Here is a 26,180-nt window from a genome sequence, read left to right on the forward strand (position 1 = left end):
CATCTATCTACTCATCCATCTCTTTTTCTATCATCTCTATTCTTCCATCTTTTTCTTAATCACTCATCTATGTATCTATCTGTCTGTCTATGTCTGTCTTTAGCCATCTTTTTCTTAAAAATCTGTCTATGACTGTCTTTTTCTCACTCATGTATCTATCTATTTGTCTGTCTCTCCTGTCTTTGGAAATTACTGCAATGGGCTGAGCCCACAGTAGAGCAGGAGAAAGAAAACAAGTTAAATTGCTTTCAGGAAATTGTGGGCTTTAATTTTTTTTTTTTTTTTTGCTGATTCTAAGTTTCTCTCTAAAACGAAGACCCATATTTTTATTACCAGTAATCTATAGTTGAGACTAGAAACAAAACAATTTCCAAAAAACTGAACATGAGACTCACCCAAAGGGCAAAGTTTTGTTTGAGCAACACATTATAAACAGGTAAATATAGTCAATAAGCACTTATTAAACACCTACAATATTCTAGGCCTAAACAGGTAAATATAGTCAATAAGCACTTATTAAACACTTACAATGTTCTAGGCATCATGCTAAATGCTGTCCATATGAAAAAAAAAAAAGTGAAAAACATGACACAAAACAATGAAGAAAAAAGGAAGATGGGATCATTTTGTGGGAAGAATAAGGCTTAACTGAAAGATAGCCCAAGACTTCCATTGATATCCTTATAATATCAAGAGAGAAAGAGAAAAGCCTCCAGAACATTGGATGACCCTGTGTAATGTTTTTATGGTAGTACAAGAGTCTCATAGGATGCCCAGGAATGAATGGCTTGTGATCTGATTATTGGAAGAAATGTCCACACCGAGAAGCTCCCAGATTCATTTTTGTATTTGGGAGACAGACCATTTTAGCAGTTGCCATGTTTTTAAAAAAAAAAATCAATACTCATACCCAACCTCCTCCATTTTGATGGGTTGGTTTCTAAAGAGCAGATGGTCTAATGCTAAGTCAAAATTGAAAGTCCTTTTTTTTTTTGGTAGAATTTGTACTTCTTGAGGTTAGTTTTCAAAAAGCGGAGGTCACTTGCATATTATCTGAAGTCAGGAGGTCTTTTATGGAGAAAGGAAGTAATTGCTTTCAATGAGTTTATGTCTCCTGCCTGGTTGAATTACCCCAAAGAGGCCTCCAAGAACTTACTTAATTGCTTGCTACAGGTCATCTTTCAGGAATAATGGAAAAGGGGAAAGCAGTTGTTAGACCAGAGATGGGGAATGATCCAGATTTTTTTAAAAAAGAGGAAAAAATGTGCCACTAGTGTGACATTTATGTTTTAAAGTTAGCCTTTTTATAATTTGGCGGGACTTGGAAAGGTGTACAGTGATCATTAAGAGTTAGTTGTTGAGAAAAAAAAATTTACATGATAATTTTGTAAATTTCAAAGGAATAGTAAATTGTGCATAGTAGATTAGCAGTTTCATATACAATCATCTTATTATTATTTATTATGGAAATGCTTGTTTTTATTCTATAAATTAAAGCTAAATTAAAATAAAGATCTAGTTGTGAAAGATGTTCATCAAGTTTATAAATGACACAAATCTGGGAGAAATAATTAATATAGTGGATGACAGAATCAAGATAAAGAATCTCTTCACAAACTATAATAATGGGTTCAATCTAGGAAGTGGGCAGCATTTAGAAAGGGGTAAATGTATAAGTTTTAAACTTGGGTTAAAAATACTAGCACCAGGGGAGGGGCGGGAGGATGATGTTGGGGAGATGTGACTAGATAAAAATTTCCATGAAAAATACCCAAGGCTTTTAGTTGATTCCAAGCCCAGAATGATTCAACATTATGATGTGGTTGTCAGGAAGAAAAAAAAAAGTGAGCTAATGCAATCTTAGGTTGCATTAAAGTTTAGAACAAGGAATACAATAGCTCCACTGTACTCTGTGCTGGCCAGACCACACCTGGAGTATTGTGTTCTGTTCTGGGTGCCAGCTTTTAAAAAGAACTTTGGGGAGGCGCAGCCTATGGGGAGGAAGGCAATCTGGATGGTGAAGGGATTCAAAACTATGACATCTGAAGGTCAGTTTAAAGAACTAGATAGCGTGGATTAAAGTATATTCATTCCAATGTCAGCCCCTTGAAAGAGTCCTGTAATTTTTTTTTATTACTTTCTAGAGAAAAAATACTTAAAGAGTGGGGTAATATCCATAAGAGATCCTTAATCCTCAGCCGAAAGAAACATCATAAACTGTCTAGTCTAATCCCCTAATTTTATTTATTCAGAAGTATTTGGAGTGATTTGTCCAAGGTCAGCTGGGAAGTGTCAAGAGGGAGAATTTGAATGCCAGACCTTAAGAGACCAGAGCTGGGGGGCTTTCCACTGTACCATGCTGGCTATCTCTGGGAAAGAGGGATTAGACATTCCTCACCTTGAACAATTGGGAAACCATTATGATTGCAGCAAACAGGAAAGTTAAATAGTGTCAAGGGAGCTAACATCACTGGCTTGGGTCCCCTAGCCCTCATCCTTGGACAAACTGAGTTCATTTCTATTTTCATGGATCTGTTTCCCATTTAAAAGGTCGGTGATGTATGCTGACCCCATTCCTGTGAGAGACCTAAATATGGCAGTGCTGGCAGCTCAAGATTAGGTGAAAGAATGCTTATTTCCCCCTTTTCTTTATCTTTTGAAAACAACTGGGGAATTCTCTACCTGAGGGAGAAATCAACAGTGACTCATCTACATGGGCATCATTGGCTCTATCCTTAGGTATCTGAAAATGATACATACTAGTCTACACTCACAAAAACATCAAAGAAAAGAGGAACAACACTCATAGCAGCTCTTTTTGTGGTAGCAAAGTATGGGAAACTGAGAGGATGCCCATCACCTGGGGAATGGCAGAACAAATTGTGGTAGAAGAATGTGATGGGATTTTATTGTGCTGTAAGAAATGATGAAGAGAATGGTTTCAGAGCAATCTGGGAAGACTTGTATGAACTGATACAAAGAGAAGTAAGCAGAACCAAAAGAACAATTTATACAATAAAGGCAATAAAGATGAACAACTATGAAATACTTAAAAACGCTGATCAATATAATGACCAACCATAATTCAAAGTTAATTCATGGTTAAATAGACTACTTCTAGATAGAACTGAGGGGTAAAAATTGCAGAATGAAACCTATGTTCTTTTTTCTCCCTTCTCCTCTCTCTCTCTCTCTCTCTCTCTCTCTCTCACACACACACACACACACACACACACACACACACACACACACACACGACACACACTTTCTTTTTTTTTCTTTCTTACATGGCCAATGTGGGAATTTGTTTTGCATGATTATACATATTTGAAATGGGTTTTGTTTTTCTTGCTTTCTTAATGGGTGAGGAGGGAAAGGGAGAGAATTCAAAATTGAAAAAATAAAATTGAATTTAAAAAAAGAAAAAGGAAATGTATTCAGGTTTTTTTTTAGGTGAGAAAGAAGGATCTAACATCTAGAGAGGACCTCAACAAACATCTAGTTCAACACCTTCCTGTTACAGATTAGGAAACTCCATAAAGGGAAGTGACCTTTCAAGAATATAGAGGTAATAAGTGAGTTCAAATATGAACCGAAGACCTTTAGCTCCAATGTCAGTGAGTGCCCTTTCTATCACACCATGTGACCTTAGGACTTTCTTGAAATTCATCAAGACTTAGGAGAATTTCATCAAGATTTTCATCTTACAAGAAAAATTTTAAATGTCAATATAGAAATTTCTTCAAAACATTTTTACTTCATATCATTATTTTGACAGCATTTAGAAAAATCAGAATGGATGATTCTATAAATTCATATTAAAAACGGTGGCTACAGAAATCAGGAGGTCTAGTTTTTCCAGATCTTAGTCTTAAAAAAATATACAAAACATGAACAAAATTGTTATAGAAATAGTCTTTATTATTTGAAGAACAGAATGGAGAAGTAAACAGAGATTTGGTTTTCTCAGGAAAGTTATTTTAAAAACACCATTAAGCATTTGGAAATGTCTAAAAACCATGTCTGATATACCCCATGACCCCATGAAAAGATGACCAAAAATGTAATTTCTGACCTCATAGATAAAGTAAAATTAAGGTGTAAGAATATTAAATGTATACATTTATACACACAACGAAGGGTTTCATTTAAAAAAAGAATCTAGCCCCCTTTCACTAGTTACCTGCAGACACTGTAAATAAGAATTGATTTTTTTCTTTAATGCTCCCTTTGATCTTGATACCAGTAATAGAACTTATAGATTACATATGGTTAACGACAGTCATAGGATAACTGTGACCAAATACACAAACTAACGTATGACTGTAAAAATCTCATGTGCTTCAATAATTTGCTTAGTTTTCTTTACTTTGATCTTCAACCTTGTTTTTTTTTTTTAAAAAAAGATAAAACAAAACAAAACTCAACCTGAAATCAAGATTCTTTAGTAAGGCTCAGTTCATTTTTATTGTGTTTTTCAACCACTATTTGTGGCAAAATTGTTAGATGATGAGACAGGTTAAGTTTTTTTTTTTTTTAAAAGGGCTTTACTATTCAGTAACCAGAAATCACCCTTCTCAACCAGTAATTCTACAATGTGTTTTATCCTTCTTGCTTCTTTTTGGCTCTTGAGCAGCCTGAAATCACATTAACATAATCTTTAAGAACCCTTGCTTCCAGGCATTGGTGCAGTATATTCATCATTCAAAGGAAAGAAATTAAGTGCTTCCATGTTTCCATAGCTATTCACTGTCCTTAATGACAGCTATTCCCCCTTGGAGGGAGGGAGCTGACTGCCAGTAAGACAGTGGAAAACAAATGAAAAAAAAAACAAAACCCTAAAACCCCATTGCCCATCATTTTGTTAGTCAAAAGTCACATATACATCTAGTATGTTAACTTGATGGGGAAATTCTTGGTGTCTTATTCTTTTTAGACTATTTTTTTTTCAAGGCATTATTAAGAAAGGAAGCTTTATTTTTTAGTAAAAGTCTCAATGGAATGGAGAGTGGTCAGGTAAGTAACCTACTCCTTGGATTTGTTAAAGTATTTGTGGAGGCCAATATAAATCCTTTAGTGAGCTCTGCTCTCTAAAGAACCCCATTCAATGCTTAACGGAGTTACATCCGATGTGATGTGACTAATTTACATTCAGAGAGTGGGCTCTTAACTTGAAAGGATCTAGCCACTAAATGAGAACTGTCATTTTGATTACTACAGGGGGAAATTCAAATCCACTTACACACACCACAGAGAAGCTACAACTCTATAACTAAGTAGAAACAAAAAATTCCAAATGTCATTATTTTCAATTGGTCTTGACTGCCATCCCTGTAAATGTTTACTTTAGTCCTTGTATGTGTGTTTTTGGGTTTTTTTATTTGATTTTGCTCTGGTGCTCAGACTTAAATGCTGTAATGGTCTGCTTGTTGTTGAAGTACAAGAAGTGTCACCTATTACCTTTCTAAGATTCTATAAACAGGCATTCTTTGGCATTCAGTCTATTCAAACTTTCTCTTCAACTTCTCTGTTCTCTGTTAAAAATCTTCTGTTGATTTTCTAGGCAGTCTTTCAATTTATCTTCTGTCAATGTTAATCGTTGTTCCAGAATAGATACAGTCTACAAAAAAGAAGACAATGAAATGGACAAGTCATGATTACAGTGATAAGACTCATTACATTTGCCACGAGGGCACAGAACACCAGAATTTGGGAGATGGGTTCTTAACCTTTATGGGATCATCGATCCTGTTGGACGATCATTCTAGATGCTTATAGATGACCTCTCAGAATAATATTTATTTATTTTTTGCTGAGGCAATTGGGATTAAGTGTCCAGCAGAATAATATTTTTAAAAGCATAAAATAAAATATAAAGCACTAATTACAAAGGGAATATATTCTACTGAAATAGTTACCAAAACATTTTTAAAACAAGTTCCTAAGACAGTAATATAAGAACTCCAGGTGCTAATCATGTAAAGTTAAAATTGTCATATGTCCTGCTGGTCTGAACAATTCATTATAGTGGATGTCTGGGAGAGGAGGAAAAATATGAAGCTTTTAAGGAATAAGGGATCCTCTTCCAAGTGTTCCTTCATCTTTTTAGTGCCATAGACCTTTGGAAACTTATGGGCCCCTTCTAAGAATCATGTTTTTAAATAAATGAAGGAAATGCTAAATTTTGGCTAGGTAAATGAAAATAATGATGAAATTTTCCCCTCACTATACAAGTTCACAGACCCCATAAAATTTATGCATAGAATCCCTCTGGGATCCAAGGACTACAAGTTCCTGAACTAGGAAGAGTGGAAAGGATGAGGAAATTAGATTCTCCTGACTTTCAATTTTTATTTTAAACCCATTCTACTGACAATCTGACAGATGTTTGAGGAGATTGCCTTTGAGGAGTCTAAAACCTTGATTAGTCCCCATGCTTGTCCATCTCCAATCCAATGGCAAGACACAGCTTAAATCATCTCATGCTTCCCATCTTAAAGTGCATGTGGATAGGCAGCTTAAAAATAACATAAAGCAAATGTGTAGGCAGGAATCTCCTTTCAAAATGGTGGATTTGAGGAACTAGAAGGTTCCAACAAGCAGGCAACTTAAGATTCAGGATTTAATTCACACCAATATGAATTTTCCATTTTATAATCCACATTTCTAAATCACTGGCATTTAAAAGTTCCTTCTGAGACTCTCAAGAGTTTTAAGATCAAGGCAGCTTGCTATACACAACTTCCCATTAAAAAATGTAAATAATTGAATTTTAATTGATTCCCAATTCAAAAATAGTTAAAAACCGCCCAGGTCTGAGTTAGCCAGGAAGCCATGAGTCATCTGAAACAAAGTGAATCAGAATGTATTTATTCAGGAGGAGGATGGTCCAGTGAAGCATGGACTTGCTGAAAAAATAAGCTGGGTGAGGATTCAGCTCTTGCAACCCTCCCTACTCTGACTCTTTCTCATCAACCAAGTCCTCCATTCCCACAACTTGAGACTTAGTTTCAAAAAATTAGGAAGAGGTCAAGTTGACTTAGAGGTTGTGGTCCAGACGGTGACAAAGTGGGAAAGAGGAGGAATCATCCCTCACCCCAAGGAGCGGCACTGGGGAAGACGAGAAGGGAAAAGCCACTTGATAACAAGAGGAAGTTGGGGGACAGGAGGGAAGTGAGCATCAAACCTCAAGCCGACTGAGAGGCTTTTGCCAGGAAATGGCCTCTGGGAGGGGGAAATGCCCCGTGGCTTATGGAAGTCTGGCCACAGATGATGAGCATGGGAATCGGATGTTGTGACACAGAGCAAACCTATGCTGGCGGACAACCAGCAATTCTCCAGCCTCCTGGGCTCCGCCAGGCCCACAGAACCCACACAGGTTTCCACAAAGAAAACCCTCAGGAGATGGAAAGGCTGGGATTCCAGAGAGCAGGACACTTCCCCTGCCAAGACCAGGAGATCCCCAACTCTTCACTTGAGAGTCTCAGAGATCTGGTAGTAGGACCTGTCCCGGGTCTGATGCCCAGATGGGCCAAGGCAGGACTGCAACCCAGACTTCCTGATCCTGAGCACAATTTTCAAAAGCATGATTCTATGGGTGCATTTGCTGAAGGCTTTACCCTTCCTGCATCCAAGAATCCTACAAAAAGGTGAGGGACAATGTGATGTAGGGGATTTTGGAATCAGGAAGAGCTAGATTCAAGTTCCCCCTCTGACACAGACATGACGGTGTGACCCTGGGCAAGGCATTTGACATCTTCCTGTTCCAGTCGACTCTCTGAGACTCAAAATTGTCAAGCAGTGTTCTAATGTACATCAGAGGGATTTTATTCCTCAAAATCTATAGGTTACATCCAAAAAATTAAAACCAAAAAAGTCAAGGGGATAAGGAGAAGAGAAATGTGGAAGGGGAGTGAATGTTTAAGATAATGTGAGGTATATGCTGAAGTAGCTACAGAAATGAGCATGACATTAGCATAATATATTTTAAACAGAGACCATAATTAATCATAGACAGTTATTTTTCTAAGTTCCCAAGACCTAAAAGCTTGCTGTCACAACCATGCATACAAAAACAATGAGCTAATAGGAAAATACTGCAAACAAAAGTCCCTGAATCAAAAATCGATGCTCTTAGGAACAAGACCAAATATATGGCACAATATTCTATTTCTTTGCTTAAGGGTCTGTGCTGCTCCCTTCTGGTCACAGGACACCAACGAAATCCTTATCTGCATTGTACTTATTAGCTTAGCAGTGCAGTGATTCTCCTATTTAACAAGCATTTATCTAGTGCCTACTGTGTGCAAGGGATTTAAGGTAAGGGGCCCTGAGGATGCTGGGGGAGGAAGAAGAGCTTTGTGAGGTTTTAGGGCCTACTTAAGAAAAGAGCGTCCTCCTGCTGCTCCTTGTCTGGAACAGACTGAAAACAGGCCTCGAATGAGCAGAAGAAAGAATGAGCCCTGGACACGAGGGTGAGAGGGCAGAAGGATGAGCATAGGGTTCATGTACCTATGTAGGTCTGGCTGGAGTAGGTGGTGAGAGGGGCAGAGATGGAGAGTGAGACGCTTGGAATATGCCCCAAGGACCATGCACCCCAACACGTGCAGGTGCTTTGTAAGAGAAAAGAGACCTGAGCAGGTCTGAAAGCAGAATGAAGAAGGAGTCAGCAAGGAGGAGAGACTGGAGATTCATGGAAGAAAAGGAGAGGGAGGGCTATGAGCCCAGAAGGAAGAGTCAGCCCTGGGCTAAGATGAGAAACATCCTCCTTAAAGAAAGGGAAGAGGAGAATGGGCGAGCCCCAGCTCCCTGGCAGATCTCTGAACAGGGGAACTTTTTATCGCAGGTTTGACTAGAGCAGGAGAACTTTGCTTTGGTTCACCAAACCAAAGGTGAGTCTGGATCCCAGCTCTTTTTTAGGCCTGGTCTCGCTGATGACCACCCCACGAGTGTTCTGTCAGTCTGTGCCTGCTCACCTGGGTTAAGACGTTCAGCTGTTCCATGATGTGTTCCAAGGCATCAGTCACAGCCAACGGGACGTTCTTCTGGACCTCAGCAGTAGTGAAAGGGCTGTCTCCCTTGTCTTCCGGTTTCTTCTCCAAGCTTACTGTGGAGCTTGCCGTTGAAGAAGGGGCTAATGCAGGATTCAAGAAGTGGGGGCTGCTATCATCAGGAGGAGTTTCATTAGCAGCCAGGATTCCCTTTGGCATAACAGGAAAGAAAGAAAGATTCATAATGTCCAAAATCTTCAGGAACTTCTTACATGTAAACTTAATTAATAAAATATTTTAAGTTCCTATCTACTGTAGATATAAAATACCAATCAAATTACCTTCATCACCAGGGAATTGTGGGAATGACAATTACAAGAAAAGGGACAACAATTCAGGGCTTACTGAGGAAATCCAATCAGCCATGACATTTTTAACATAAACTTCACCGTGACTGCATTTGTCTGAGGAAATTCAGTGTTTTGCTATTAAAAAGAGTAAGTTAAATCTAGTTTAGTTCTGATTTTAAAAAGGAAGGTAACTCTCATACAGTTTTAAAAAATCTTCATGAAAAATGGATTTCTGATTTATGACTTCTCTGCCTGAATACTCCTAAAAAGAGGTGTCTGGTACTCTGCCTATAGGACTTGAACCCAGGACTTCTAGACTCAAAGGCCAGTCAGCTCACCTAAGTAGTGTATTTTTGCCTAACAGACTATATTGATTCCAACAATCCAGAGAAGTGGATGTACCTGAGAAACTCAATCAACTGAGAGGCTGTACCTTAAAAACTCAATTAACTCCATCTCTAACATACAATATCTCTTGAAGCATGTCTGATAACAGTCAAAGCGAATTTAAAATACATTCACAGAAATGGCTTTTCTTAACAGTAATAAATACCTCGATTAGAAGCAAAGTTTTAAATCTTCCCACAAACCTAACTCTATCACCTTAATCCAATATGGCCCAAGATAAGTTAAAAAATTTCTTGAAAAAAATGGGAAGCAAAACAATGGTCCCAATAGGCTATGGATAAACAGTATAATTAAAGCCTTTTGGACACTCTGCTTCTATCACTTAAACCACATAAAAACTCCAAACATTTAAGATTGAAAATTTCATTCTCTAAGCTTGGAAAACTGAGAATTTTCTTAAATAAAAGGATTTGGTCACAATGGATATTTAGTTATAGAGGTGATGGCAAGGAATTCAATAATAAGCAGGGAAATAAAGATAAATGCATCTCTAATAAATGGTAATATGAGAAGGTATGAAGGGATAAGAGATATACGTGCAAGATGACAAACTGTATCCCATGAGTACAGGATATGTTGGTCTTCCCTGTGCATTTGGAGCTTCTGGGAGATAAGTAAGATTGTGAGGGCATGAGTGAGTCAAAGAAATCCCACACCAACCCGTATAGGATAAAAAATCCCTACACATTCTTGAGTTTTCTGATCATGATTATTCAGTATTATCACTTTTTTTTTTTTTTGCTGAGGCAATTGGGGTTAAGTGACTTGTCACACAGCTAGAAAGATTTGAACTCAGGTCCTCTTGACTTTAGGACTGGTGCTCTATCCACTGCGCCACCCAGCTGCCCTTGTATTATCACTTTTAAAAGTGTGAGGGGGATGGATTTTATGGCTTGTGTAATCATACTGTGTTTCCCCGAAAATAACCCCTCCCCTTACTGTGTAAGATTCCTCTAAAATAAGCCCTATTGAGATTGCTACTGTAATGAAGGTGACCCCCTGCACTACACGCTACATTACGGTACCCTCTGTATACATCATCCTCCCCTCCCACCCAGGGTGAAACGCACGCTGCGCTCCAAGCTGCATCCAATCAGAGCTGCAGCAGTGAGCGTGTCATCCTGTTCTTCCCCAGTGATTTGCTTGCTGACGCCATTGAGAGCAGTGCCGCGGAGGAGAGCTGAGGCAGGACAACATAAAAACCCGGTATGTAAGCGGGAGTGAGGGGGCATGATGGAGGATAAAAGAAGAACTCAGGGGGCATGATGGAGGATAAAAGGGGCATGATGGAGGATAAAAGCGGCATGATGGAGGATAAAAGAAGAACTCAGGGGGCATGATGGAGGATAAAAGAAGAACTCAGGGGGCATGATGGAGGATAAAAGAAGAACTCAGCCAGCAGTCACTGCACTAAAGAAATGAAGAACTTCCTTGCAGAGAGAAGAATAGATCAAGTAATGATTCCTGCAGGAATGACTGCCTATCTCCACACCCTTGATATTGCAATAAACAAGCCATTCAAGGACCATTTGTGCATGGAAGTCAATGACTACACTGAAAATAGAATGGAAAGAAATCAGCATGGAAACTTTGTGAAGCCCTGTCTGCAAGAAGTCATGACTTGGGTGAAGAAGTCATGGGATAAAATTACTGACAGCTGTGTCGCCAAGGCATTATGAGCAGGTTACCTGGACAAGACATGTTCATTTAAAGAGAGCTATAATGCTGGACATGACAGATTGGGTCCCCTTCTTCTGAAGGAAATAGAGGTGCAAGACATCCAGGATGGAATTCAGGGTATGGACACTTATGATGATGTTGTTGAAGAAGATGACATGATCATTATTGAATAATGGTACTTTTTTTGTTCACATTTACCTGTTTATTAAAATTGCTGTCAATGTTCATTAAAATAAGCCCTCCCCTGAAAATAAGCCCTCTGGGGTTTTTCTGTCCAAAAAAAAAAATTTAATAAGACAGTGTCTTATTATCGGGGAAACACGGGTATATAATCACTCCCAAAGCAATGGAGAGGTGCATGGTAGGTGGAGCATATTATAAACAAGGAACCTTGAGGAGAGGTGATATAAACAATGCCATTCTCGTCTATCCAGCGAGTTGCTGAGTCTTGTTGAGCCTACTTCCACAACCTCCCCCATCTGCCCTGGAAATTCTGGCCTGCCTCAAGCCCCTCACCTCTCCTATCTGTCTTTCACAGAGCTGCCAAACTGTCACTCTCCTGGATTGTTCTTTATTATTACCTCTAGTATAAAAAGGAAACTTTTATATTGAGGGCCTTTCTCTATCTGCTTCCAATCCCTCTTTCCAGATGAATTTTTGACTCCCTTATCCTACTTGTTGTTTTCCAGCCAACTGATTTCTTGAAGTTGCTTGTCATTCTCTTCCACCACTTTAACTTGACTTAGGACACTCTCCCTCCTTCCTCCACACTATGAGAATCCCTAGCTCTCTTCAATCCTCCGCTCAATTGCCAACATGGCCTTTCCCCAATTCCTCCAGTCATTACTCCTCTCCCAATTTTGTGGTGTGTGTTTTATATTTACTTACTGCAAGCTGGTTGTTTGTCCCCAATAATGCTTAAGTTCCTCTGGGGCAGGGAGCATTTTATTTTTGAGGCCTCAGGGTCTAGCACAGTGGCTGACACAGAATAAGCACTCAGAAGCTTGCTGCTGTTAAAGAATGTTATCAAAGAAATGTACCAATGGAAAAAAAAATAGTTGGACTGGTCACCTGTCACGACTGAAGGATAAGGAATGGACAGCGTAGGTATCTGACATTATTTGCACACTGACAAGATAAAGCAAAGGGGGACCCCCCGTGTGTTGGGTGGATTTCTTAGGGCAAATGGAAGGACTTGGCTCAGAGTTACTGAGATTAGGCATCATGGATGGGTTGTGACTGGAGCATTACAGATCTGAATATGGGCAAAGCAGGTTATCTGACTGTGGGCCATCTTCCATAAGACTCAGAACATATATGTGCACACACATGTGTACGTACATATACATATAACCTCACTTCAAAACAAAGGAGCAGAGTCGATGAAGAAGAAGCAGGGTTACTCAAACTCAAGTTGTCAAAGGAAGGAAAATAACGCAGTAGGTAAATAAGGAGCTTTCTTCTATCTTTTCTAATGGAACCAGATTTTGAAACTTGTAAGAATATAGTTATAGCCCCTATGTCAACATTGATCCAACAAACATACAAGCAATTCCTATGTGCAGATCAACTGTGGGGTTATACAAAATCAGGGATCGCAGAGGATTTGCCATCATACAACATGAGGCCTAGTGAAAAGTTATGATATATGTATAAGTTACTATAACACACAAAAACACAAAAAATGCAACTGGAGAAGAGATTAGAATAAGAATTATCAACTGGAAGATTATTCACTTATATACATGAATTTAAAAGGAGGAAAAACATACTGGACAGCCTAACAAAAGGCAAACACATTAAAAAAATTTTTTTCCAGAAGTATAAGAGCTAAAATTTGGAAAGGTGTTTTCCCAATTTGAATGTTGTTCCTGCAGAATACAAAAGAATGGAAGAAGACTGAGGAAGTTCCTTTGTACAAAAAAGAAAAAAAAAATCTATACAAAAAAAAATTAGAAAAATTATGATAGACTAGCAAGTGAGGTTGTATATTCTCTCTTTCTTTCTTTTTTTTTAAATAGCCCTTTACAGGGCAACCAGATGGTACAGTAGATAAGAGTACCAGCCCTGAAGTCAGGAGGAACTGAGTTCAAATCTGACCTTAGACACTTAATATTTCCTAACTGTGAGACCCTGGGTAAGTCACTTAATCCCAATTGCCTCAGAGGGGAAAAAGCCTTTTATTTTTAAAACATATGCAAAAATAGTTTTCAACATTTATCCCTGTAAAATCCCATGTTCCAAGCCTCTCTCTCTCTCTCTCTCTCTCTCTCTCTCTCTCTCTCTCTCTCTCTCCTAGACAGCAAACAATGTAACATGGGTTAAACATGTGCAATTCTTCTAAACATATTTCCACATTTATCTGCACATTTTTCCCCCTTCAGAGGTTCTTAATCTTTTTTGTATCTTTGTAATTTTGGCAATTTGGTAAAATTTGGTCTCAGAATAATGCATAAAATAAAATACATAGGATAGAAACCAGTTATATGGAAAATTATTTATCTATCTGTATGCATATCTATATAAACATATCTGTGTGCATACATATGTATGTGTGTATATATATTTATATGTACATAAATATATATTTTTATGCCCTTGCATATAAAAATATTCTAACATTTGATAATTTAATTTAATAATTATTTGCTAAACTTTTTTATATAAGACAATACAGGTATCAATTAAAAAGTTGAACTGGAATGATATTCTAGTCCTTGCCCTCTAAGAGTTTACATTTTGGCAGAAGAGATAAAACAAGCAAACAAAATTAGGATTATAAGGAAGAAAATATAAAGATAAGGTATAAACACAGTCTAGTGGGATTCAGAGGAAAGAGAGATTGCTTTGAGTCCAAGTGATTTTCTCTTTCCATCTCTTGCTTCCTAGCTGCTGGAGTCGGATTTGAAGTTCAGCAGGGGAGCTCTTGGTATGCAAGGAAGAGAGCAAGAAAGTCAGTCGGCCTTAAGCTTTCCCTTTGCCAACAGTGCCCAGCGCCAGGAAAGCAGCAGCCATCTCCCTTTGGTCAATCAATCAATGAGCACTTATTAGCCTAGCAAGTACCAGACACATCAGGGATACAAATGCAAGGAATGAATATTCCCTCTTCTCAAGCAATTTACATCTGAACAGGGGAGAGTACAAGGTCACATCTAAGTATACAAATGTCAAATATAAAGACAGTAAGTTAACAAAATTACCAGGTGGTGACACACAGGCTAGTTAGGGGGAGCATCAGCAGTGGATGGGATCAGGGGAAGCTCAGCCTTTAGAAGGGGAAGCTTGAGCTGCATTGTGAAGGAAGACAGGGGACTAGAGGTAGAAGGGAGGAGGATTTACATGGTGGGCATGGAGACAAGAGCTGGCGGACTGCATATGAGGTATGATCAGTGAACAAGCATCTACTCTGTTGGAGGTGCTGCTCTAGGTATTACAGAGACATCAATGAAATAATCTGAATTTGGCTAGACTGCCAAGTATAGCAGGGCAAGTGATAGATGAGGTTGGAAAGTTAGGCTGGAGTTGGGTCATGAAGAGCTTTAAAAGCAAAACTGAAAAGTTTAGATTTGACTCAGGAAGTGATAGGGTGCCCCTGGAATAAGAGAATGACCCAGTTAGAGCTATTCTTAAGAAAAATTAGTTTGGCACAGACCAAATAGACAGTAGCCAATTCCACTGGGTAGCTAGGGGTGCCATTGCGCACCAAGCACCAGGCCTGGAGTCAGAAAGATTCATCTCCCTGAGTCCAAATGTGGCCTCAGACTGCTACTAGCTAAGTGATCCTGAGCAAGTCACTTCATTCTGTTTGCCTACATTTCCTCATTTATAAAATGAGCTGGAGAAGGAAATGGCAAACCATTGTCAGTGTCTTTGCCAAAAAAACCCAAATGGGGTCAACAAGTGTTGGATATGACCGAAATAGCTGAACAGCAAACAATTATAACTAGACTACTCTCCTGAGTAAAAAAAACAAAACAAAACAACAAAATAAAACAAAACAAATCCAGTGTAAAATCGTCATAGAATAATTTCTTTTGCATGTAAACACTTGGAACAGGAATAGGCAACTGAATGCTTCTGAGCTGATAAGCATTTGCTATCAGACTAGTATCCAGGCTGACCTTTTAGTTCATCTGGGAATCCCAGGACGGTGGGAATGGCTTGTTTTCAGCAGTGACTCATAGTTCTGCTGAACTGCTGGATCTTTTCCTAAATTTCTAATTCTTTCCTGAGGTCAGAAATCAGTGGTTAGTTGAAGCTAACCTGGATAAGCTAGGGAAAGGGGAAAGCACTACAGAACAGCTCCCACGGCCTTCCTGGGAATGGATCACCTAGCTGGCTCACAATTTCCATTTCAGACTTTAACAAGATGACGATATGCTTATATATGCTTACCGAATGGAGTCTTTATTGTACAGAAACAAGAGAAAATTAATAAATTATGTTTGGTTCATTTACATAAATTTGAGAAAGACATTTTATTTTTATTCTTTGTTTTTATATTTTGCCCAGGAAGCAATGGTCTCTTTTTAAAATAGCCCTCAGGGTCTGGGAATAAGGTTAGCTATTTGTCTTTGCTTCCTTACCCTCAAAACCCTTGTGAAATCATATTATTTTTGTAGGGGTGGGGAAGAGGCCAGAATACTTGGACTCTCCAGAAATCCTGCTTCCTAGCATATCTGGGTGATTAATTCATTCCTCTCCAAAAATGCTCCTGGGATCACAGATCCATTGAAGGCCTTTATCTTTGTCATAATCTCTTGAGTCTCATTAATTCTGAATACATAGCTGGACAGGGAATACCAGACCCAATAAATGACCCAAGTCTACATACATATTTTCTCCTACTTTCTATTTTTTACATAGTTTAGTAGAAGGCAAATAGCTAATTCCTTAAGGGGAAGATCTGAGTTTTTCATGTACCACCCCCTTTTCCTCTGTTACCCTTCTCCCCAAGTGGGTTATTGATAAGGACTGGGCAACTAGGTGGTACAGTAGATAAGAGTGCTGGGCCTGGAGTCAGGAAGATTTTTCTTTTGGAGTTCAAATCTGGTATAAGACTGTGTGACATTGAGTGAGTCACTCTACTCTGCCTCAGTTTACTCATCTATATAACGAGCTAGAGAAAGAAATGGCAAGCCATTCCGATAAGAAAACCCCCAAATGGGGTCATAAAAATTAGACATGACTGAAAATAACTAACACCAGCAACAAAATGATAAAGAATAAAATAATTTTATCAGGATAAGAGAATTCCCTCACTTAAGTCTTATTAAGTCAATACTCGTATCAGAGGCTATGAAGGAACAATGGGAAAGACCATTTACTTCCTTCTACTTCTAGTGTAGTTCACAACCAATAGAGAGTAAAGTAAAGATAGAGAGAAAAGACTCCTATTTAAGATTATCCCTGATGATGAAAAAAAAGGAAGTAGGAAATAATTACACCATAATGCAATTGTATTAGATCAAAATGTATAATTGAGAGTTAAATATTGTTATTTTGACAATTATACTCTGAGATTTATATCATAAATATGTAATCTCATCACATTTGTGATTAAAGAAAACAAAATGAAAATGTTAAAGCTCTCAAAAAATAATTCATAGATTTGGGAAGTGAATCATTATTTTCTGGATTTTGCAAACTGACAACTTTCTCTGGTGTTTGAGAACTGGATTCATATTTCTCAAAAAAAAAAAAAAAGAGATGATGGGTTGGATGGACTGCACGTAATGAAAGTCAGGGAAAACAGAACTGCCTGAATGCTAGAGAAAATCTAAGATGAATTTGTCTGGAAAAGGAAAGGAAGGGTGAGCATTGTTCATAGAGATAACCACACACATACCATATCATAGAAATACAATATGAGAGAAACTACAGAAATAGATTTAGAGCTAGAAGGGATCTGAGAGGTCATTTAGACCAATCCCCTCATTCTACAGATGAAAACACTGAAGACCAAAGAGGTTAAGTATCTTATTCAAGACCATATTTGTAGCAGAGCCAGAATTCTAACTTAGGGCTTCAAAATCTAAGCACATTACTCTTTCTACTAAAATGTGGCTCTTGGAGAACATAGTCTGTCTCACTTTTCTATTTTTATTTTTAGGACTTAGATAACTGCCTAAATTATAAACCATCCAGCAAAAAGCATTTAAGACCTGACTATGGGATGAAAATTGTGCTAAGTCCTAGGGTTACAAAGCAAAAGCCCAAACAGTTCTTGATTTCAAGGAGATTATATTCTAAAGGAGACTGATTTTTTTTTAGGTTAAATATATGCAATTTTTCTAAACATATTCCCATATTTATCATGCTGAGCAAAAACAAAACAAAACCCCAAACCCAAAAAACCAAAACAAATCAAAAGGGAAAAAAAAAACATAAGGGGAAAAAAAAGCAACAGCAACAACAACAAAATACATAACTTCATATGTCTCACAGAAGTGAAAAAGCCAATGAAAATATATAAAATGAACTAGCAATATTAATATAAAAAGGCTTATATCATATGTATCATTTGAGATTTGATGGTATGAAACTGATAGCTAAAATGTGGCTTTAGAAAGGCATACTTTACTTTAAAAATCAATCAGTGAAATACTAACAAGAGAACTGTAAATCAAAAAACCTTGAGTTTTCTCTATTCTGAAAACTGGCAAAGATGATAAAGAATAGGAACAGTTAATGCTGGAAGGATTGTGGGGATATAAGCACACTGTTGCACTGTTGATGGAGCTGTGAATCATTACAACCATTTTGAAAGGCTTCTTGGAATGATGTAAATAAAGAGATTAAAATATCCACAGGCTTTGAACCACACAGATTTCATTAATTACTGGACTTTTCCTCCGAGAAAACCATGATAAGAAGAAAATCCTCATACACAATAAAAATCTTCAATAGTAGCACTTCTTGTGATAGAATTTAAAACAAAGTAGACACCCATCGACAGGGATCATGGTATGTGAATATCATGTGATAGTATTGCACTCTAAAAAATGATGTATGTGATGAATACAGAGAAGCATGAAAAGCTCTCCAAGAACTGATACAGAGTGAAGTAGGCAGAGCAAATGAATACAAAGAGTACAATATGTATGAAAAGAGTAAGTACACAGGGGAAAAAATAAATTCCACAAAATGGTAAAGAAAAAACAAATAGAAGAATTTTGAGATACTCCCAAAAGCCCACAGCTACTGAATAATGTATGCATTTTTAGAACTTTTTGAATGTATTGATTGCTGACTTTTTCTCTTGTATTTCTTTAAAAATATTATTGTATGTGGTTCTTTTAGAGATGGATGGTTCTCTTTAAGATGGAAGGGAAGGGATATTGGGGGAAACCATCATGTTAAAAGCAAGACATCATTAAAAACTTATTTTAAAAATTAAGCAAAGAGCTTTATTAAGCTATATGCCAGGAAGTGTGATAAGCCTTGAAGATCTCAAGACAAAAGTGAAAATTACTGCTTTCAAGGAGATTACATATTACCATAGGGCCGATAACATGGGCACAAATGATAAAAAAAAAATACATATACAAAGCAAATGCAATGTAGTTTTGGGAAAGACTGTATCACCTGAGGACCTGGAAAGGCTTCATGATAGTCCTTGATCTGAATCTTGAAAAAAGAGAGGTATTCTAAGAGGTAGAAATGAGGAAGGTGAGGACATAGGAAGTGAGACACTATATACTAGTAATGGTGATTGGACATTATGGCTGGACTTTGGGGTAAAAGAAGAGGAATAACATGTAAGGAGACTGGAGAGTTAGGAAGCGTCAAGGTATGGAGAAATTTGGATGTTAGAATTTATAATTGGCACTAGAGGCACTAGGGAACCCCTAGAATTTACTGAGTAGGGAGATGACATAGTCAAACATATATTTGAGGAAAGTAACTTTAATGGCTGTGTGGTGGATGGATTTAAGTAGGAAGTTACTTGGGACTTGGGACCAAATAGGAAATTACTGCAATGGTCCAGATAAGAGGTGACAAGGTCCTGAATAAAAAATTCAATGATTCACACTGCATCCAGGGCAACCTCCAATCATCCTCATCTATACCTAGCCACTGGACCCAAATGGTTCCAGAGGAGAAAGTAAGGGAGGTGACTTTGTACAGTTCTCCCTCACTTAAACCCAATTTACTTGAAAATTATGGCTTCAGCTCCTTGATGTCAAGATTATCTTCCAGAATGAAAGATGAACAATAACAATAAGGTTGTGTTAGTAGTGAAGATACAATGCATTCAAGAGATAATGTAAAAATAGAAATAAATAGATCTGGTGATGGATTGGATACATAAGGGCAGTGAGAGAAAAGAATCAGGGATGATACTGAGGTTGCAAGCCTAGGTCACTGGAAGGATGGTGGCTTTGGAGTCTGGGGAGATAATAAGTGAGGATGTTTAGGATATTTAGTTTGAAATGTCTAGGAGATAATTAGTGATTTGGGACTGGAGCTCAGAAGAGACTAGGGCTGCATGTATAGATCTGGGTAGTGTGCCCACAGGGAGTAACTGCATCCACTGGAAGAAGTTACTGAGACAGAATCTATGGAGAAAAGAGAAGAGGGAACGGACAAACATTTGCAGTTGTTGAGCATGATATGGCTAATGAATCAATGAGAGAGGCTGAGAAGGAATGACAGATAGGTGAGGAGGCAAACCAGGAGAGAGAAGGCAGAGAAACCCAAAGGAGAGAGTATGCAGGAGGAAAGAAGGATGTTAAAAGCGGCAATTAACAAAATCACTGAAACTTCAGTGACATCAGCTGTAGTTGAATGATAAAGTTGGAAGCTGAATAAGGGAGGAAGAAGAAGGAGGTACTGATTGTAGCAAGTTGTTTTGTTTTGTTTTAAGATATAGGATATGTGTGATATAGGTGATATTTAGCAATAATGGTGGGATCTTTGCTGTTCAGTCATTTTCCAGTTGTGCCCAACTTTTTGTGACCCTACTGTAAAGTGGTTTGCCATTTCCTTCTCCAGCTCATTTTTCAGATAAGGACCTGAGGCAAATAGGAGAAATGATTTGTTCAGAGTCACACAGCTACTAAGTATCTAAGGCAAGATTTGAACTCGGAAAGATGACTTTTCCTGACTCGAGATCCAGGACTCTACCCAGTGCCTCCTAGCTGGAATCTGGTAAGGATTTTTTTTAAAGAATAGCGGAGACTTAGGCTTGTGTTTGTAGGGAATGGGAAGATAGGCAACAGATAGGGAGAGACTGAAGGTTAGTAATTGAGGGGGTATCACAGAAGGGACAATTTGCCAGAGAAGACAAGAGGAGATGGAATCAAGAGAAATTAAGTAAAGTTGGAAAGAAAAAAGAGGCGTGATATAAAAATTATCAGAAGAGACGAATTCCAAAATAATGTGTTGGCCATACTAAGGCTTATTGGTTTTAAAGACACGTTGGGTCAAGAAAAGGCTCGAAGAAAGGTATAGGTGTACTGTCTGAACTGGTGGGCTGCTGATAATGAAGAATGGTGAGAAAGGTGAACTGTGGATTTTCTATTGTCATTATTGGTAGCGGTATTAGTAATAAAACATCCTTCATATCATGTTTAATGGAGTTCAGAGAAAAATGATCCTGGGAAAAGTGAAACTCCTGCTATTGTCCTTTTCTACTAACTATTTTATGGCTTATTGTACAGGTAGATAAAATAACTGTTTTGTCTAAGAAAAAGAGAATTAGGATTCAAGCTCAATATTTTCACTAGTCCTGCTACCTCATTTTTCTACTACCTATAATGGAGTTCAGATCAAAGTAGTCTAAGGACTCCACTCTTATATTTTTCTATTTAATGTTCTGTGTACTTGGAAGGAAGGAAATAAGCACTGATTAGGCGTTTACTATGTGTCAGGCACTTTGATAAATGCTTTACAAGGATAATCTCACTTGGTCCTCACACAACTTCTTGAGAGGCAGGTGCTATTATCATGCCCATTTAGAGTTGAGGAAACTAGGCAATGATTACGGGCAGTAAGTCAATGGTATTTATTTAGCACCTACTATGTGACAGCCACTGTGCTGAGCACTGGGTCGGATCACACAGCTATTAAGTAGCAAGGCCAAATTTGACCTCCAGTTTTCCTGACTTTAAGCCCAGCATTTTGGCCATTTCGGTCTTGTTATCCAATATTCACTTTGCTTCTTTCTTCCTTTATAAGCAAAGTTATCTTAGGCTTGGGAGAATAGAAGAGATTGATTTTTTTTTGGGGGGGGGGTACAGATAAGCAAAGAGCCAGACAGAAGGCATGGAGTTGCCATTAGTAAAAACAAAAAACAAAAAACAAAAAAAAAGCTAGCCCCCAGAGGGCTATGGGTGGAGGTGGATGTCCAGGCTTTTATTCACTGTCAATGATCTTTGAACGATTAGAGAGAATTTGTCAAGATGTCACATGACTGGATGAGAGCAAATATCCCACTTTTCAAAAGAAAGGGAAGAAGATCTACAAACTTCAGACTGGTGAGCTTAATTTCTAGTCCTGGAAAAATACTAGAACAATATGTAAAGAGATGGGTCATGCCAGATTAAACTCATTTCCTTTTCTCATAGGGCATGGGAAGGGAATATGCATTTTTTAAGTGCCTACTATATGTCAGCCAATGGGAAAATGTTGTAACTTTACAAATGTTATCTTATTTGATGCTTACAAGAACTAGAGGAGGCAGGTACATAGGGAGACTCAATTGATAGGTCAGAGGAATGCTACTATGGCAGCTGGGTGGTACAAGAAGTAGCATTCAGGACCTGGACCTAGACCTCTGGAAGACCTGAGTTTGAATTCCACTGAAAATGCTTCCTAGATGTGTGATCCTAGATAAGACATCTCTAAAAGCATTTGTTTTCTCATTAACAAAATGGATATACTATAATAGCACCCAACTCAAAGAGTTATTGTGAGGATTGAGGGAGATAAAAGAAATGTTGTAAACATTAAAACACTACATACATGCTACCTATTATTATACTTAACTTTCTGCAAAATTATTTTTATTTTTTCTCAATTTATATAAACATTTTTAACATAAAAAAACTGAGTTCCAAGTTCCCTCCCTGCTCTTCCTTGAAAAGGCACCCATATAGAGTATACATGTTCTGTAATATAAAACATTCCCATATTAGCCATTTGCAAAAAAAAAACAAAAAACAAAAAATAAAAACAAAACCCCAAACCCAAAACCAAAAAACCCAATAACAAACTGAAGAATAAAAAAAAATCTACTGTGATTTACTTTCAGACTCCCATCAGTTCTTTCTCTGGGAGTGGATGGTACTTTGTATTCATTATAAGCCCCTTGGACTGTCTTGAATCACTGTATCAGCAAAATCACTGTATCAGCAAAATGTTTGGAAAAGTCTCTCAGCTGCTAATCCTTCGTGACACATTCTCTTCCTCACATAGACTAAATCCATTCCAAGTGGTCTTCTTACTGCCCCTTACCCATAGGACTTTGTGCTTGGCTGTTCCCCATGCGTGGAATGCAATCCATAGTTATCTTTGTCTCTTGGAACCCTCCCGTTTCCTTCAAGATTCAGCTAAGAACTTCCAAATAAAAATTGTCCTGATCTTTTCAATTGCCAATGCCTTTTCTCCTCAATTTTTTGTTTTGAGGTAGTTTCAGTGATCCCATTTGAGTTTTTTTGGTAAAGACACTGGAGTAGTTTGGTATTTTCTTTTTCAGCTCATTTTACAGCTGAGGAAACTGAGGCAAACAGAATTAAGTGATTTGTCCAGGATCATACAGCTAATAAGAGTCTGAGACATGTTTGAACTCAGGAAATCTTCTGACTCCAGGCTTCTGACTTACAGGTTTAGTAACCACTGTAACCACCTAGCTCTCCCTCCCCCAAATTATATTGTGCCTATTCTGTATGTCTATATATTTATGTGTATATGTGTGTGTGTGTATCACACATTTGTAACATAATTTTGGGACATAATAAGAGCTTAACAATTACTTATTGGCATATGGATCCTATTTAAGCAGAAATAGGGATAGATAATAGTAAAACTGGGCAAATTCAAGGTTAGGTAAATGAGCAGTCCCAAAGAATAAGCACTAATGTTTCCATGTTAGACATTCAGAAGGCTTCTACTGGAGCATCTTTAGGGATCTGACCTTGGTCTTAGGCTATTTGACATTTTCATCAGTTACTTTGATAGAGGCCTGCAAGCTTATAAGATTTGAAGATGACACAAAACAGAGAAAGACGATATCCAAAAATCATGACTTAAAACTATGGGCCAAATCAATTTCAGTGAAGTTTAATAGTTATGAGTTTAAAAAAAAAATCAGCCTCAAAGAGTACAGAATGTAGAAGACATAGCTAGAAAAAAATTTCCTGGGAAAAACTATTTGGGGATTTTTTGAATTGTAAAGTCAAGATGACTTGATAGAAAAAAAAGGGGAAAAAAAGGAAAAAGCCTATCATAAAGCTATCATAGGTTTCATGGCAAGGCATGGAGTTCAGAACATGAGAGGCTTTACTACTATATTCTGCTCTAATCACATCACATGGATTCAGTTTGAGATGCCATATTTATGAGAACCCAGACAAGCTGGATCGGGTCCACAGCATGGTGAGAAAAATGGAAAACGGGCCAAAGGAGGATCAGTAGAAGGAACTAAGGATATTTAACTTGGAGAAGTGACAATTCCAAAGGGATAGCCCAGCTGCCTTCAAGTACCAGATTGCTGTACTATAGTTAAGGGCTGAGATTTGCTCTGCTTGGGCTAAGGAAACAGAGCTGGTAGAAATGGGTGGAAGGATCAAGGAGGCAGATTTAAGCTTGAAGTGAAGAAAACCTTTCTAACAATGAGAGCTGTCTAAAGGTAGAATGGCAGCCGCAGGATCTTTGACATTAGCTTACAAAGGCCCTTCTAGGAGCTGTTGTGGAAGGTTTTCTGCATCTGGTACTAGTTGAACTAGTTGCTCTCTGATGTCTCTTCCAAATATTTTATTCTGTGATTCTATGATTCTTACATAACTGCCTTCCGGTATCACTTTGCCTCCCAGCCAGCTGACCTATCTTCAAATGCTTCTACTTTAGTTATGGTACATTCCCCCACCCCCCCCCCCTTTTTTTTTCACTCAACAAATTCAACATAATAGTAGGATACCTTTACAAAAAAATCTTTAGATAATTTAATTAAAAGCCTATGCCAAATGATTAATATTTGACTTTGCTCATTTGGAAAAGATTCTGACTTCCTCACTCTATTGATAACTGAGCTATTATGAAGCAGATCCAAGAGAGAATGCTTAGCATACTTCAAATGGATGAAGACAATCACAGTCATTAATTAACTTCCTATGGATTCTTGTCCAAGGGGACACCACATAAGTTCATCAAAAAGAGTCAGTCCACTCACTATGCTGGGGCCCACCTCATTTTTTTTCTCAACATTATGAAAATACCACTGGAATATTTGGGCTGTCCAGTGATCATTCCCTGTTGTTGCCACATCAAGAACTAATGTTCTTGTTTAATTATATGTATTTTGTATTATATCCTTTATTCCAGATTTTTATATCTCTTTATTTGTCTGTTCATATACATCATCTATCCATCAATCAGTCATTATTGTTTAGTTGCTTCAGTTATGTCTGACTCTTCGTGACTCATTTGGGATTTGCTTGGTGGAGATATTGCCATTTCCTGCTCCAGCTCATTTTACAAATAAGGATTTTACTGAGGCAAACAGGGTGACTTATCCAAAGTCACACAGCTAATTAGTATTAGGCTGGTTAGATCTTCCTGCCTCCAGGCCTGGTGCTCTATCCACTGTGACACCTTGCTGCCCTCATGTACTATATGTACACAATTATTTTTCTACAACTTTGAGCCTGGAGGCTAGAAAACTACTCCTTTGAATACGAAGAGTGAACTGCAAACCTGAGAACATTCAGAAATAAGTAATACATACAGCTTCTCAAAGAAAAAATGTGACATATTCATCAATACCAGTCTGTTACCTCATCCCTGCTAAAGAATTGTTGTTGTTCATTTGTTTCAATCATGTCCAATTCTTTGTAACCCCATATTGGGTGATCTTAGACAAGATACTGGAAGGGTTTGCCATTTTTTTCTCCAGCTCATTTTACAGATCAGGAAACTGAGGCAAAGGGTTACATGACTTACTGAGGGTCACACAGCTAGAAAGTATCTGAGACTGGATCTGAACTGAATTCTTCCTGACTCCAGGCCTGGTGTTCTATCCATTGTGTTACCTCCTTCCCTTGCTAACAAACTGAGTTAGAATGAATTGATCTGGTTTTGTGATTTCCTTCAGCAATATGTGGTAGAATATTTTTTAGGTGTATCTTGGTCTCCTCAGGATGGTTGGGGAATGGAGTTGAGTCAACAAAGTAGGTGTGCCCATCTAGGCAATGTACAGGCAGGTGCCCACAATCAGAACTACTTGGGCAGTTCTCCTCTAACCTGTTTGTCACATGGCAGCATCTTCACCAAGCTTCCTAAGTCTAATTCAAAATGTCAGCTCTCCAGATATGCTGGCCAAGAGCAGATCTTTGCAGGACTCAGTCCTTTTCATTGTGAGTTCTGCCCTTGGTTGTAGAGAAAGAGGGAACCACAGTTACTCCAAAACTATTCCCAGCTATTCTCGTGGTACTGTTCTGTCACCTTGACTAGAAAAAAAATGAAGCCAAAGCAAGTAATGTGTATATTCACACTTTTTACAGATGATTTTGTTGCATCCAACAGTACCACC

At 38.0% G+C, this 26,180-nt stretch overlaps 1 protein-coding gene across 1 annotated transcript in view; it reads right to left on the reverse strand.

Moving 5' to 3' along the window:
* Positions 1-3,900: 3,900 nt before the first annotated feature.
* Positions 3,901-26,180, reverse strand: part of POC1B (POC1 centriolar protein B) — a 92,492-nt gene continuing 70,212 nt past the window's right edge. The window contains exons 11-12 of the mRNA XM_051963640.1: positions 8,976-9,200; positions 3,901-5,620 (exon numbers count right to left, since the gene is read on the reverse strand). Of these exons, the coding sequence (XP_051819600.1) occupies positions 5,519-5,620; positions 8,976-9,200 (327 nt within the window). The 3' untranslated portion in view covers positions 3,901-5,518. The remainder of the gene's footprint in view (positions 5,621-8,975; positions 9,201-26,180) is intronic.

The sequence above is a fragment of the Antechinus flavipes genome, chromosome 5 (genome assembly GCF_016432865.1).
Source record: "Antechinus flavipes isolate AdamAnt ecotype Samford, QLD, Australia chromosome 5, AdamAnt_v2, whole genome shotgun sequence".
In the NCBI taxonomy this organism is placed as follows: domain Eukaryota; kingdom Metazoa; phylum Chordata; class Mammalia; order Dasyuromorphia; family Dasyuridae; genus Antechinus; species Antechinus flavipes.